The sequence below is a fragment of the Drosophila erecta genome, unplaced genomic scaffold (assembly GCF_003286155.1).
Source record: "Drosophila erecta strain 14021-0224.00,06,07 unplaced genomic scaffold, DereRS2 tig00000021-arrow-pilon, whole genome shotgun sequence".
Classification (NCBI taxonomy): Eukaryota; Metazoa; Arthropoda; class Insecta; order Diptera; family Drosophilidae; genus Drosophila; species Drosophila erecta.
The window spans coordinates 21,981,335-21,997,000 of NW_020825198.1; the positions used below are offsets into that span (position 1 = coordinate 21,981,335).

The 15,666-nt window shown below is 44.1% G+C and overlaps 2 protein-coding genes across 2 annotated transcripts; both read right to left on the reverse strand.

Moving 5' to 3' along the window:
* Nucleotides 1-9,522: 9,522 nt before the first annotated feature.
* LOC6544284 (glucose-6-phosphate 1-dehydrogenase) lies at nt 9,523-11,579 on the reverse strand. Its single transcript, XM_001973676.2, has one exon. The coding sequence runs from the start codon at nt 11,449-11,451 to the stop codon at nt 9,838-9,840; it is 1,614 nt and encodes a 537-aa protein (XP_001973712.1). The 5' UTR covers nt 11,452-11,579; the 3' UTR covers nt 9,523-9,837.
* A 1,052-nt stretch (nt 11,580-12,631) lies between these two features.
* Nucleotides 12,632-12,914, reverse strand: LOC26526995. Its single transcript, XM_026976971.1, has one exon. The coding sequence runs from the start codon at nt 12,892-12,894 to the stop codon at nt 12,685-12,687; it is 210 nt and encodes a 69-aa protein (XP_026832772.1). The 5' UTR covers nt 12,895-12,914; the 3' UTR covers nt 12,632-12,684.
* Nucleotides 12,915-15,666: the final 2,752 nt, after the last annotated feature.

The following is a 15,666-nucleotide window of genomic DNA, read 5'->3' on the forward strand; positions in this document are numbered from 1 at the left end:
AAATCTGTCCTTTTTTAAGTTTTTCTATCCGGAAATCTGTCCTTTTAGGCAATGTTAGAATTTTAAAATTTAATTGGTATAATTCCACATTTTTTTGTTTGCAAACTATGTGACATCTCTTTTAAGCAAAATGTTATCGATATTGTGTGTAATCGTATGACTATCGAACTCACTTTGTCAAATTGCCTAAAGAAGAATACAAACAAAATAATATACAAAAGCAAACATTTTCTGCCAAAATGCCCAAAGAAGGGTATAAACAAAAATTTCGCAATTTCTGGCTTGACCAGCCAGATTTTAAAAATTGGTTAACAAAGGACCAAAGTGATAAAAACTAAGGCTTTAAAGCTAATACTGCAAGTGCAGCATATGCAAAAATGTATCAAATTCGTGCTCATAGGGAGACCAAAAAGCACGTGCAAAATACTAAGTGCTGGGCTCAAGTAAATAAAATAACCTTTTTGCCTGTTAAGTCCGATGAAGCACCTATAAAATGCCCGAAACGTATTTGAAACGCACAATGGCAACGTATGAATAAAAACGTTGAGGACGTATGCGTCGTGGACGAAACATTTAAAATATTAAATTAAAAGTAAACTAAATAAATAATAACCATAAAAAAAATCTTTCCTGTCTTTTCATCCTTTTTTGAAATGTTCAGCCTATTTTTTCCGTTTTCAATCTGTCCTTTTTTTTTTAGAAAAATATTGGCATCACTGGCTGGCATGGCACAGAAACAGCTGATCAGTGTACCTCAAAACAATGGCTAAGAGGTGTTCCCATAAAAAAAACTTTCTGAGCCACTCTGTAAGTGTCCACGAATGCGCAGGAACTGATGGAACCTCAACATATTGGGGTTCTGAGAGCCTTGTTAGCTTGGCCAGGAAACAAAAATACGATTGTCTTAAAAAAAAATAGAGATTATGCTAGATATATCAAGTATTTGAATATAAATAAATAATACGACAACTTACTTTGCAACCGCCAATCCCTGGCCAAATTTGACAGCCAGCATAAATACAGCGCATAATTCGCGGCGTCAAGCCGCCAGACCGTAAGTGCATTTCAAGCTTCGGGCTGAGTCTGGATTTGATCCAGCCTCAGATTCGGGCTCTTGATGGTTATTATGTTAATTTACATGTCTGATGGCCCTAAAGCTGCGCACGGCTGCCCAGGAGCCCGTGCCACGTGAGGGGGCGCGTGGCAGGTGCGACTAATGCATAAATTCTCTATAAACACATAGATTGCGCTGAGGAACAGGCACACACACACACATGCACGTCAGTCCCGCTCAAAGTATGCAAAGTTATGTGCCAGCCTATGCCAGAGCTCTGACTTGGCCATAACCGCGACTTCCCTTGTATGAGCAGCCGCGCGTGCTTTATATGCCAAAACAAAATGAGTTTCTCGCATGCCTGCCTAACGCTTTCTGATGGAAAGCGGAGCTGGAGCCGTGAGCTGAGCTCGTGTGGAGCCCGGAAATATCCAGCACCCATTTGGGATCAGCAAGGTTGTCTAAGTCTCGTCATCATGTATTAATTGCACAGAAAGAACTAAAGACCTAAAAACCTGTTAGTATTCTGCCTTTTTTGGCAAATAATAACCTTTCATAAATTCCAAACCAAAATGTAAAAAAAAGGCGCATTTTTAATTAAACTTTCCTTACTCCAAACCTAATAATATATGTCTCATTTTTGATAGCAGAAGACAGAAGACCACGAAGGACATTGGAAAATACTCTATATTATTGCATTATACTCTAGCAAACCTCCCGAACTTTTGAAAAATTTCCCCAATTTCTACCGATGTTACACAAAATGTTCATATTTCTCGTTCGCACTCCCACTAGTTGAGTAAGGGGTATCTGATAGTCATGGAACTCGAGTATAGCATTCTCCCTGGTGTTCTTTTATATTTTACCGATATTCCAGAAAATGTGTAAATCTCTCTACGCACTTCCACTATCCGAGTAACGGGTATCTGATAGTCGCGGAAATCGACTATAGCATTTTCCCGAACTCACGCACTCACCTCGGATGGAAACAACGTTCCCAACAGGAGAAGGCTCACTTTCGGGGGCAAGTGGAGCTGATGAGGGTGGGGCGTGGTCATAATTGAGCTAAAATAGTTTGCATAGAAATGCAAATTGTCGCATATCCTGCACTTTTCCATTTAGCTTCGAACATTTCCAGCCAGCTCCTGCTGCCAGCGACAGGGGCACAAATTTGTTTGGGGCCTTATCCTTGCAGCGAATCTCGCTGGCAGCAAATAAATAAGAGCAAATGAAAGGAATGTTGGCCAATTTGCTGTTTGCTGCCTGTTTGAATGCGGGAAAAACGTTAGCGATTGTTTCTGTAGCTGCTGATGCGGCTCGTAGGCAAATATTGCATTAATTGAAACGCAGCCAAGCGGCGATGGAATTCTTTGTGCCCGCACATGTGGAGAAATAATTTAGGGGTTCGGCAGCGCAGATCCGAAGGAAGGGCCATAGAAACTAGAACTTGCCCCATGTCAAGAGTAAATTAAGAAGTCCACAGATAATCTCGAGACACATGCCAGAATAATTCATTCGAATACGACAGAAAAGTCATATGTATTTGCATATTTTACTCATGCTCTTTAGCCACAATGGCATGACGCAGTCTGAGGATTAAATTGAGTTAAGAAAATATTTTCTCATATTAAACGAGTGTCAAAACAGTCGAGAGCGCCGAGTAAAGTTGCCAGAGACAAGACACGGATTTAATGAGATAAATTTTTGATTTAAGCATTTTTGCATTTTGCAGGACTAGAGGCAGCCACCGCACGCAGGGGAACTATTTTCGTTTTATGAGATTTTATCTTATTTAATTTAAACATACTTTTTGCATCCTCCACTTGCTACCCTTCATCCACAGCCTTGCGCCCTACTCCCTACCCCCTACCCCCTGCTCCCAGCCCTCCCGCTGTCAACGGCAGCTTTGTCCTTTGCGCTGCGCGCTGCAAACAATTTAAAGACAAAAGTTGGCCCAAGTATTAAAAGTTTTCTAGCTACTTGTTAGTTAAATAATAATGCGTAAAAGGAATTCCGAATGCAGCAGCTCCTCCGGCGCAAATGCAATTAAATGGCGACCGCACCTGCAGTCGAATTAGCCGCCCTCAAAGGAAACAGAAAAAAGGGGAGCACGGATGTGGTGCCTGGAGCGCTTTTGTTTCTGCTTGGGATATCTGCACTTGGGCGAAGGAAAAGCAGCAGCCGCAGATCCGGAAAGCTTTCCTCGGACACCAATAAACCAAATTGGCAGGTTAAGTTGCGATTCGCTTTCCAAACCCCAAAGCCGTTTCAAATGTGAAATAATTTCCCGCCCGTTCCTGTCGAAAATCACATGGCGCCAGGACCAACAGAGCCACCAAACATCCACCGAACATCCAGTGTTTTCGGGATTTCTGGTCCAGACCGTCTGGTGCTCGGTGCTTTTTTTCGGATTTTGGCCTGGGGCCATAGACGAACATGCTGAGCATTTTTATATATTTCCCTTTGTACCGAGAATTTACGACTTGGACATGTTAATATGTGCGGATCTATATGACGCATTACGTTGTGATTTATGCAAACTTATTTGAGCTCAACAATCAGATAAATCTCAAAACTGTGTGCGCACATTGAGTTTTCTGGGTTAACAAAGTTCTTGGGTTAACAATTCCCTTAGCTTTTAGTTGGATTTAATCAGAGCTATATTCAAATCCTGTCAGCCAATAAGTTAAATTAAAAGTTGGCGTTAGGCCAAGGTGGTGAGCCCTTTTATGGAACTTCCGATAATTTACATTTAATATCCCTTTTAAGCTGCAAAAATTACTGGGCCATTAAAACTCATTATATTATTATGCAGCGCATGATCAACACGTTATCCGGGTTTTCAGCTCACAGTTACCCAAGTATTTTCCGGCATGCGAACTGTGCTCAATTTTCAGCTTTGGCCCACAGCAACGCAAAAATGCACACCATAACCACCCACATCTAATTAAGTGGAGTGGCGAAAAGGGAAACCAAATTGATGTGGTCATCATCAACGTTTATGGAGCCTAGCTTTGGCGAAAATCCTTGAAAGGGCAAACAATTTTACGAGAACATATACATATACACTGGATATGATATAGCATATACTGTATTATGACGGCCCCCTTATGAGTTCGGATCTGGCTAAGAGGACAGAGGTCATTGATATGCCCACAAACTGTCAAACGAAAATCTTCTGTAGAGCAAAGTGGGTTAGCAAGCCGGAGCGTAGCATGACAATGCCGACCCTTGGCCCAGGATATACCACGGAAGTTCCTTTCACACGCACACACTCACAGATGCACAAGCTGACACACTGGCGACCTCTGGGCGTTTGGTCAACTTCCGCCCCAAGGCAACCGGAAGTGAGCCAAACAGTCGCCGTTGAGGCTTGCCAACTAACGGAAGTGGCAAGGGGGATGGGTTTGCCCCCGCTGAGGCACCTGATCAAAGTTATTCCCCCAAAGCCTGACAAATGCAGACGATGTGTCGAACTGCTCAAAAAGTTCCAAGTCCCGCAAATCCCTATGAAAATGTAATTCGTGCAGAACTTTGTCAACTTTTGCTGTATGGTGTATCAAATAAAGCCGCTGAGAGTTTAAATGCACTTGCTGTGAACAATAGATGGCGACTGTTGGCACAGAATGTCACATTTCACTGTAATGAACTTCTTAGTCAAGTGCTCAGAATTCCGTAAACTATCCCCGACTATCAGATACCCGTTACTCAACTAGTCGAAGTGCGAGAGGTATTTCAAAATGTTTGTTGAATATCGATATAAATTGGCAAGCAAAAATAGTAGGTGTCACTAGAATCTGCATGCTTACATATATCTACGGACATCTACCGATCTATGCGCTCATACGGACAGACGTGGACAGATCCACTCGGCTAGTGATCCTGATCAAGATCGAATCTGTACTTTCTAGGGTAATAATTTGATGTAAAAAGTTTGAAATATTTCATTGACGCTGCTGACAGAACGTATCCAACTTGACTAGTAAGATGATTATTAATCCCGAAATCTCTGTTTCCGAGTGTTTTCCAAGGAATTCATTGAGTCAATTAGGAGCTCAGCTCTGACTGCCGCGCATCCTTCCACCTGGCCGCTTTCATCACAAACTCCGTCTAAGCTGCCACCTCCGCCAGTTTGGCCCCCAGCAAAGCTAAATTTTGCAGTTAGCCCGCCATAACTCACACGGCTTAGGTTATTAGCGTAATGCAGCCCAGACGATTGTCGCACAAGGAGTCAAGATGCTGGGCGGGGAGCGGGAGGGAGGAGCGAGGAGGATGGATGTGCATAACCGCAACGTATGGGAGCGACCGAGGAGCACATAACCCTGACAAATGGGACTCGGTTCCTGGACAGGTTCAGCGCGGTGTGGTTGGGTGTGCATTTGAAATTTATAATGCGGGCGTAACTAAAGTCAAGCGGACCGCCCCACGCCGTCGTATCTTTCAGATTTGCACATCGAAATTGCCATTATGGAAATGCTCAGCGAGCTGTGGTGAGAAGAACCATTTTCAAATTATAATTCGCCATCGGTCGTAGTAAAATTTAGAGTGATAACTCAACCGGTCAATAAAAAATAGGAGCAGCTGGGAAAAGCACTTCATTGCTGGTTTGGAAAAACCAAAAGAGCATAACAAATAAATTTGCTCAGCACAAAACGGTATTTACGGTCCGGGAATAAACGGCAAATTGTCGCATAATATTTATTTGAGCAAAACAGACATCAAATAGGGCCAAAACCCCACTTAACCGAGGGGCGGGACTCAAATGGAGATGACTCGACAAACGAGATTGGTCGGGTGTCACTTCTAATAATTCCAAAGCAATTTCGATGGGGAAGAGCTTCGATTTGGCTTTGGAACGGAGCAGATGACCCTAATGTGCGATATAAATACGTCATAAAATGCAAGGGCATGAATAAAAGAAACATGAGAAGAAAGCGAGGCAACATTTTTACTTGGCCTGGTTAGGTTTGGCCATTCACAAACATGTCCAAACTGATACAGGAAATAATCGTCTGTTCTTAATAGTTATTTTATTTGAAATAGGTGGGGAATAGGTTGGAAAAGTTAAATAAAGAGTACATTTTCTAAGCGCTGTGTGCAAATTCGAGTGTATTCGAGTTTCTGCAAGACGGATTTGGATTATTAAATTATCAAAGCATCCAGAAAAACATTTCGAATTTAAATATTCATGAGTGAGAACCCGGTCGTAAAGCGCAGCCAATTTGCATTTATGTGCATTGAACGGGAAGTATTCCAGGACTTTTCGTAGGAGGTTTTCGGGTAAAAGCTGCTGACTCACTAAGCACATAAAAAAGGATCTGGGTACGGGAACAGAGGCACCTAGCACTTCCGACGACATCCACGCATCAAATGACACGTTTTACCACCACCACAAGTGCAGCGAACGACGCACACAGGGACACCAACCACGACGGCGCCATTGTGCGATGCACTGAGAAAAAATATGCGAATATATAGGTATAAGGATACTCGGACAATTGGATCATGAATTCGCATTCCGTCGTCTTTCGTTACCCGAATATTATTTTTCCTGCGACGAAGGGTTTCCTATTGTGCATCTCTAAATTAAACGAAGACAAAATTATTTATCTGTGGTGGCTGTGGAAACGATATATATTTCTCTCTGTGTGGCTCTGCTGCATCCGCAGTTCCTTCCAGAGCAATTCGGAGGACTTTGATGAGCGTGGAAAGAGCAGCCGAGATGCCGACGAGTGCACATGAACTATAAACCACTTTTTACGTGCCACACGGACTTAGGCGTTGGGAGCTAAAGGAGCGGCTAAACTCTTTAAGCTAATGCCTCGGAGTTGGCGATTGCCACCATACTTGATCCAGGATGGGCTACTGCCGATGAAAGTGGCCAGGACATTAAACGAAATTTGTTTTTCCAATCGGATTATAGTCCAGCAAAATACGAACTATTTACATACCCTATGGCATACATAGGACTACGCCATTATTCTTACTGACCGCAGCATATTGCGATTTTTCAACTTGCATAAAACCACAACTGAAATCCAATTGCAAGCTCTTCATAAACATGAAATTGCTTTCTCGTCAAATTACTTTTCATGCTGTTCCCATGCCTGGCACTTCCCTTCTGTTTCACATCAACGATCCCACCACACTAATCCCACTATTTCACACCCTTCCAGTCCGATTCGAAATAAAACTGAACTCATCCCGTCTTCGGATTCGCATCCATTTCATGTTGCACCAACATATTTCTGTGTTTTCATCACACAACCCTCGGCGAGACAGGCGTTGAAAATCTGCCCAATTCGTTTTCTTTGATTACGAGCTTGTTGCAGACCAAAACTAGTAGCACACCAGAACCAGAAACACCTCCGAAGCCACAAGCCCCCTTTGCCGAGCTAGTCAACATTTAGCTAACTATTTTTTCACACGCCCGAGATCCAAACATCCCAGCGCTCCACTGCCCAACTCTGTGTCCGCCAGCTTGCTCCTTTTTTGCCAGTCACTTTTAAATTAAGCAATTTGAAATGTTGACCAGGGAATCTTTCCCCTCCTTTTCTGTACTTTCTTTTCGCTCACTTCCAAACCAGACCGCAAAATGTTGGCCCACAACTTGTGTAGAGTGTCACGGGTTGTAATCGCTCGTTGTAGGTGGCTGTAACTTGGTCAGGAACAGGACCGTCGGACCATCGGACCATCGGACCATCGGACCATCGGACCATCGGCAATAGCCGTAAAGATAGCACCACAGACATACGGAACACCCACGAGCGGGAAGGATGTGGGTGAACCGTGTCGAAGGACGAGTCGATGGCCAACTAACTACAATTTTTTGATTGCCCGTGTTTTGTAAGCGCGCTGGCCATTTGCTTTGCCACCCCAACTACGTCCATGGCCCACGCTCTAGAAATCGCCCATCCAAACGTGGACTTTGGTCAGCTCAGCACTGCCGAGCCATTTTAATTTCACTTTACGGTTTCCAAACACGAAATCCTTTTTGCCACTAGGTGTGCAGCCAGGACTCGTTTTTTATCGTCCTGCACTGCCCTGCTCCCCCGCAGGTGTGTTTGTTTGGGTCCCCTGTTTGTGGGGTATTAAAAAGTGAAATGGTGGAATCCGAAGCCCCAAAGCGGAGGTAGAAGGATGCCAGTCATATGTGAGTACGCAGAGCGGGAGGGCAGCCATTCCATGCCAGAGACTCAACAAGATTGGTCCCGCCCCGAATTTTAGTTTCCAGGGTCGATTAGGTACGCCTTTCGTTTTGCGGCTTGGGTTACGCAACGATGATCTGAGCACATCTAATCCGGATTAGGATGCACCTGCGCTAATGCGGTAACCTGCTTACTTCTTGGAAACAAGCACCAAATAATTTAATCGGTTTACGACGCCCGTCCTCAATCTGTTTACAGGAAATTAAATAGGCAATCACAAGCAGCCAACCAGAATGGCAGAAGTCCCATACGAAAGGGGCGCCGTAGGCACGAGGATGGCAAATAAAATAAATAAACTCCAAGGCAATCTCAATTGAAAACGACAATATTGTTTTTAATGATTCTCATAGCCCAGACGCAGCGCCGGAATCTTTTTGGGGCAGGAAAATCGTTTTGTTTGACTGGCTCCCAAAGGGAGCGGAGCTGGAAGACGCGGAAGACTAGCTGATAGCAAGGAAAATAACACAAAGCATATGCGTGGGTGGCCCACAAAGGACATGGAAAATCAACAGGGAAATTTACCAAAATATCCCTCTGAAGTCGTGGCCGGGAAATCTTTTGAGTAAACGCGCGCCAAAGATAACAATGCAATTTAGCCACTTAGTGCATTAGCTTATTAGATTGTGTTGCCCGAATTGAATGGCTGCCAGCGCATTTTCGCAACCGATTTACATTCGATATTTGCTGAATCAGCACGGAATCATCACCATCATGAGGAGCAAGTGACCACACTAGAGATTACGAGGTAAACAAGAAGTCAAAGACTGGTGATTGAGCAGTTCAAAGTTTCTTGGCCAAAGTTGCGCTTAAGAAATCAGAGTAACTTTCCTTCCTTTCCTATTGCAAACTCTCTACCACCGTACTTTGGTATGCATGTATGTGTGTACGATTTTCATCAACTGCTATATAGTTATTGGAAACTTTCCGAAACCGAGAACTTGCCAGTCGAACAACAACTGACCAACTTCCCGGAACGAAGTCCTCTGAATAAGCAAGGATGTCGAATATAAAGTAAGTTTGGTGTATTGACGTTGTGGGCCTTCATGTGCATTCTTAGCACTGGCTGTTTTTCACTTTTTACAGTGTGGTCAGGCTGTTTAATTGGATTTAATTTTTTCTTATGTAAGCAAGCTGATGTGTAGCCGATAAAATAGTTTTTAAGTATATAGTATCTTTAAGTATCTGAAAGAGCATTGTGCAATTAAACTCTACATCAGTTGCGACAGCAGCATGCAAAACATTGAATTGACAAGTTTTAAATACATTTTCTATTAAACTGAAAACAATTTTGTATGTACAAATATAAGTAGATACTAATTCGATAGAGAATTACGCAGTTCCCATAGCCTCCAGTGTATGCTTGTCCTTTCTGCAAAGGACAATGGCCAAGGCATGCGTGTTGTTCATGCTCCTCTTGGCGAAATCCCCACCAGCAACATGGGCAACAATGGCAGCACGGAACGGACAGCGGCGAAGGGTTAGACTGGGCAGCCAAGGTGAAGTGGTGGCCAGCTGGTGCAACACAGCAGGCTGCACTGCACTTGTTTAATTAAAAAACTTTCGTTGCTGCATTAATTATCCCACCGCCTTGGGGTTGGAGCTCAGCCTTTTGCACCGAGGATCCCTAACCGGCTTGAGGGCGGTGTGGGGTCCGATTAGCTGCTTGCTCCTCTTGACCGTGTACTCCAACGTCTCCTCGCTCTGGTGCCACTCGTCCGAGGCGAAGAAGACGAAGCCCGCGCGCTCCGCCTTGCGATAGGCCAGCAACGGACCCCGGGATCCGAAGTCGTAGTGCAGCGGGCGGGGACGATCCGAATCGATGGTGGCCAGGACAGGGGAGAATATGCGCCAGATCTCGCACTGCTCGTCGGAGCGCATGAAGAGCGTCTGGTCGCCATGGAACACGTTGAGTAGGAAGCCGGGCAGTCCCTGGAGTCCCTTTGGTCCCCGATCGTCAACTCGCAGATTGACCTCGCTTTCCCGGAGGCAGATACTCTCGCCCTGCCGCTTGAGGCGCATGCGCATGAAGACCTCTTCCGTGGGAAAGGATCGCAGGACCAGCTCGTTCCGAATGTCCGCACTGTCGCTGTCGAAGGCGTCGCAGTCCACCGGCTTGTACTGGATGCGCACCTCCGACTTGGTGTCGTTTAAGGCCTTGCCCGCCCGCAGGATGAAGGGCACGCCGGACCAACGGCGGTTGTTGATTTGCAGCACCACCAGCGCGAAGGTAGGCGTAAAGGAGTCCTTCGGGATATAGGTGTGCTCCGTGTAGCCGCACTTCGCCGGCTCGGACTCCCGCCGGTTGTTGCGGTATTGGGCCAAGACCACGTCGCCTATGTGGGGAGTTAGCACCTGGCGAAGAACCTTCAGCCGTTCCACCCGCAGGTCGTCAGCGGTGTTGGCGTACGGCTGATCCATAGCCAGCATGGCCAGCGTCTGGATCATGTGGTTGGTCATCAGGTCGCGAATAATGCCGAACTGGTTGAAGTAGTCTGCCCGACTCGCCGCCACCGGCAGCTCACACTTCACAGATATCATCACCGCCGCCACGTGGCGGTTGTTCAGGGTCTCGCCCCACAAGTGGTTGGAGTAGCGCAGCGCAAAGAAGTTCTGCATCACCTGCCGGCTGAGGAGGTGGTCCATCAGGTAAATCTGCGACTCCCGGAAGCAGTTGCACAGCGAGGTCTGGAAGACCTTGTAGGAGACGTCGTCCCGCGCAAAGGGCTTCTCCACTATGATCCGGTTCCAGCCCGTGGACGAGCTGCACTTGCGGCTGACATTGAGGGCCACCTGGTCGAAAACGATCGGCGGCAGCGCCAGGTAGAAGATCCGGTTCGCGTGCACCTGGTTGTGCTTCGTCTCCTGGTGGACCATCGCCTCCGTGAGCGCCACGTAGTGCTCCGGCTTGTCGTACTCGCCCTGCACGCAGTGCACCGTCTTCCAGAAGAGGTTGTACTTCTTGGGGTCCCGATGCTTGTCCAGCTCCATGTAAGGCAGAATCTGCAGCCGGTACGTCTTCGTCTGCAGCGGTGTCCGGGTGAAGGTGAATATTTTAGTGCCCGGGGGCAGCCGATTTTCCCGGTAGAGGGCCCAAAGCGCTGGGAAAACCTTCTTCTTGGCCAATCCACCTGAGGCTCCGAAGACCACGACGGAATACGCCTCCTCATTGTGAGGGTCTATGGAAATCATTTTGGGGAATTTAATTGAAGTGTAATTTAGAGGGAATAAAATAAAGCAAGGAAAAGTCTGAGTTTGGCCAAGAGTAAATAGTCAAAATTGTAATTGAATGAGAGTGATAGATATTACGAGGAGGTATAGACTGATCCAATCGTTAAGCTAAAATCGTTAATAACACACTCATAAAAACCGAACATTTTTTAATAGAGCGATTATCAAATCATGTTTTGGTTTACACACTTGTTGCTCTTGAATTTTGGCTTCTTACTGGATCTCTCTGTTTTTACCCAATGAGTACAATCTTTCGAATAATACATTTTCTGACTGTTTAATCAAATATGCAAAACGAATTAGTAAAGTATAACATAAACAAAACAACAAACCGGAACAAACAAACAAAATTCTAAAGACACGACTTTAAAATACCCGTACCTCAATTATAATTTGTAAATTTAATGTGCTCGATTATTACAGTAATTACCCTAATTATTAAATTTTATTTTAATATACAGCGGACTTTTTTTGAAATATTTTGAGATTCGATGTTTGCAAGTAAGCAATCGCGAAGAGAGTATATTGTTCTTCCTTTATTCACACTAGTTGAGCAACGGGTATCCGATAGTCGAGGACTTAGAATTTACATTTCTAAGAATTCCAATTCGCGATACTAACTATTTTACTGGAGAAATAGACAAGCTCAACAAACGAATTTTTTAAGCCAGGAACACAGGAACACCTTTAAGACCTAAACGCTTTTCCACCAGTCTAATAAAATATTTTTACTCAACAGGCCAGACCCCCAATCCGGAAAAAAGGGGATTTAAGCTTGGAGCACCCATTGGGAGGTAGTAAGCCTCAAGTTCCCATAAACACATCCGAGACTTGCCGCAGCCCTTTCTTGCCCTGCAATTCGAACTCAATCAAAACAAATTCCCTAATCCACCCTTTAAGTGCAAACGAGGAACCCAAGGCAGCCGAATTGCAGTGGCATTTCTATTTCCTTCCGTACCACATATGTTGTGAGAGCCAGTGCAGCAAATATGAGTGGGCTGCTAATGTGATTCCTATGCCCCATTCACCGGATACTCCAAGGAAGCTTTGATGCCCCAGTGAACGGGCTTTTTAATTTTCTATTAGAGGAACCGCAATGGAAAAATGGGAAAACCCTTATACCAAAAAGTCGCGAAGGGAATGCTATTCTCCTCCCGTTTATTAATACGCTTTGGGCCATTAAAGGTCTAATTTTTAGCCAGCAGCTGCAGTTGTTGCAGTTGTAGGTAATGCGGAAGGACGTACCTTCTTCTTTGCCCTGACTTTAATGCATTTTTTGAGTTTATGGGCAAACTTAAAATGGGGCTTACACTTCGCTGTCCCCCCCAGGGTTGCTTCCACAGTGAAGCAGCACATCAGCAGCACCAGCGTGATGATGCAGAAGTGAACCAGGGCGATCTTCATAGCACAGCAAGTCCAGGTGTTCTAAGAACCGTTTTTTACGATCATGGCACACACATTAGCCGCTTGCTGTATAATTCGGTGGAGCTAAGTTTGTTAGACGCCTGACATTTCATGGTACCTTAAGACATTCCATGCTTGCAATCTCCTTTAACCAAATATTTATACCTATATACCTAAATATAATAAAATGCAAAGAATACATTTTTAAAAGTGTGGGCGTGACAGTTTTGAGCGGTTTGTGGACGTCGGCAGATTTTGGTTACCGAAAGAAATTGGTAGCACATATAATAAAACGAAATAAACTAAAACATTTTCCAACATTGTTGGCACACTTACAGAAATTGGCAGGACAAATAAAACAAATTCAAAAATTTCAAGACTTCTTTCAAAAGCTTGCGTGTGTCAGTTTTGGGAGGTTTGTGGGCGTTAGAACGTTTGTCATACCAATAGAAATTGGCAAAACAAATAATAACACGAAAAAGAAGACATTTTTTAAAATTGAGGGCGTTGCAGTTTTGCGCGGCTTGTTGGTGTTAGAGTGGGCGTGGCAACATCAGGAAATAAACTATCGCTGCGTCGATATCTTTCTAGCTTTTATAGTTCCTGACAGCTCGACTTTCATACGGACGGACAGCCGGACAGCCGGACAGACAGACGGACATTGTCAGATCGACTCGGCTTTTGATCCTGATCAAGAATATATATTACTTTACTTTCTTTTTTTTTTTTAATATTCTTCTTGCCGATGTGTGTCGATATGCCAAAAAAATGTTCAGATTTCTCGTTCGCATTCCAAATAGCTTTTGTTTTTAATAAAAGTAAACGGCCTGGCGGCGTTTTCTTGACCAAGGGTAAAGTAATGCACTTAAATTCAACGTAAATGTTTTTTTTTCCGGACTCCGCAAGAAAAGTCAAGAAATTAATAAAACAAATAAGAACTAGAAACGTGCCGCACGAATCGAAATCAGGACAAATCAACTTGAACTTTTTGTATTCCCCTCCACTTTCTGACCGAACTCATCTTCCTCTGTTTATACGTGCTTGTGAAACTCAGCGCAATCAATATGATAGGAGCCATGCAGAGATTAGTTGCCAGGCTATGGTAGTAAAGCCTCTCGTATTGGACATCTTGAGCTGCAATAGGTGGTTGCTACCGTTGTTAATTGGCTTTGTTTATGAACTTACCCCGAGTACCCTTGGTATTCACAATCCCCTTGCAAAAACGGCTTACGATTACTAGCCACATCCAGCAGTCATTCCAGGCACACCTGGCGTATGCTTGTTATTCCCATTATCATGGTCAGCATTGGTCAAGTGAGCTTGGACTTACAGCTAAATGAGTACCGAGACTGGCATTTGAATAAGATAAGTCTCATTCAATACTCTGGTATCCTTGTGATTGATGCCGGATGAAGTGTATTAGACACAAAATCAAGTTAAAGAATAATATGGATAACAGAACTATCTAATGCTAGTTTCGTAAACCGAAACAAATTATAGATGGTGAAATTTGTATACCCGTTACCCGGATAGTAATACTCGTAGACTAGATTCGTTGAAAAGTGTGTAAGAGGTAGAAGGTAGGGTTTCCGACCATATAATGCATATATATACTTGATCAGTATGAATAACCGAGTCGTTATGTCCGTCTGTACCAGCATATGAATTTGAGATTAGGCATAGATGCAGCACAAGATGTAAATTTCTATTTCTCTTTTCTCGCAATTTCTGCCGATATTCCACTAGCTGAGTAACTGGTATCTGATAGTCGGGAAACCTGACTATAGCATTCTCTCTTGTGTTTCAAGTCTTATCTGAACCGAACTAAATAGCTGTTTGATTTTAATTTTCATTGAGTTCTTAATTTAGTCATTTGAAGTATTGTTTATCCTTAACAATTAATTAATTATTTGATTGACCGAAAATAAGTATTTACAAATATCGCTGACCTTATAACATTGATGTTAACTAGTAATGATCTGAGTTTTATAAAATAAGAAAGTTTTTAGCAAGCTGACGCGCAGATTCACTTTGTGTTAAATGTCAAATTTCGGGCCTGGCCACTTTTTTAAAAGAATAATTTCTTGCTCTGGGCTAACAGGCAAATGAGTTGAATCATGTCGAATCCGGCACAGTAGCCATATCTTGACCTTTTCAATGACACAGCAAGAAGATGTTCCATACCTCAATTTACTGCGGCTCTTTCCTTCTGTAGCCCAACTGGCGCCCCTGGAAAGTCAATTTCAATCAGCAAACAAAGGAAATTTCTAGGCCAGAACATAAACACAAACAGAATAGTGGTCAATGAGCCCAAAACAGGAAGAGCTCCGGATGGATGGCCTAGCCTAAGTGGCTGGAACTTGTGAGATGTGGACGAGCCCGAACCGGGCGAAACTCTGCCAACGATTTATGCACCGACTAAGCATTTTAAACACATGCATAAATCAGAAACATACAGGTCCAAGGCTGGAGTGAAATATTTGGCAAACAGTTGCTTAAAGCCAAAGTTTTTCAATGACCCCTGGAACAGATCAGACGGAAGTGGGCTTTTTGTCTCCCGATGATGTGTGACAGTTTGTGGCAAATTGAAAGACATGGGCGGGTGGGTGTATGATATAAGGGGGAAGACTAAGACTTAGACACGCCATTAAGCTCATAATTGCCCCATAAAGATAGGCAAAATCCAAAGGCGGCTTGGGCTCCCAGAATATGTGCCATCTGCCACGAGTTTATTGTGCTTTATTCGCTTTCATATGCTTTCTCTCTGGGATC

What these genes read in the sequence shown, in the direction of transcription:
- LOC26526995 (XM_026976971.1), bottom strand. Translation starts at nt 12,894, where the DNA reads ATGAAGATCGCCCTGGTTCACTTCTGCATCATCACGCTGGTGCTGCTG.
- LOC6544284 (XM_001973676.2), bottom strand. Translation starts at nt 11,451, where the DNA reads ATGATTTCCATAGACCCTCACAATGAGGAGGCGTATTCCGTCGTGGTC.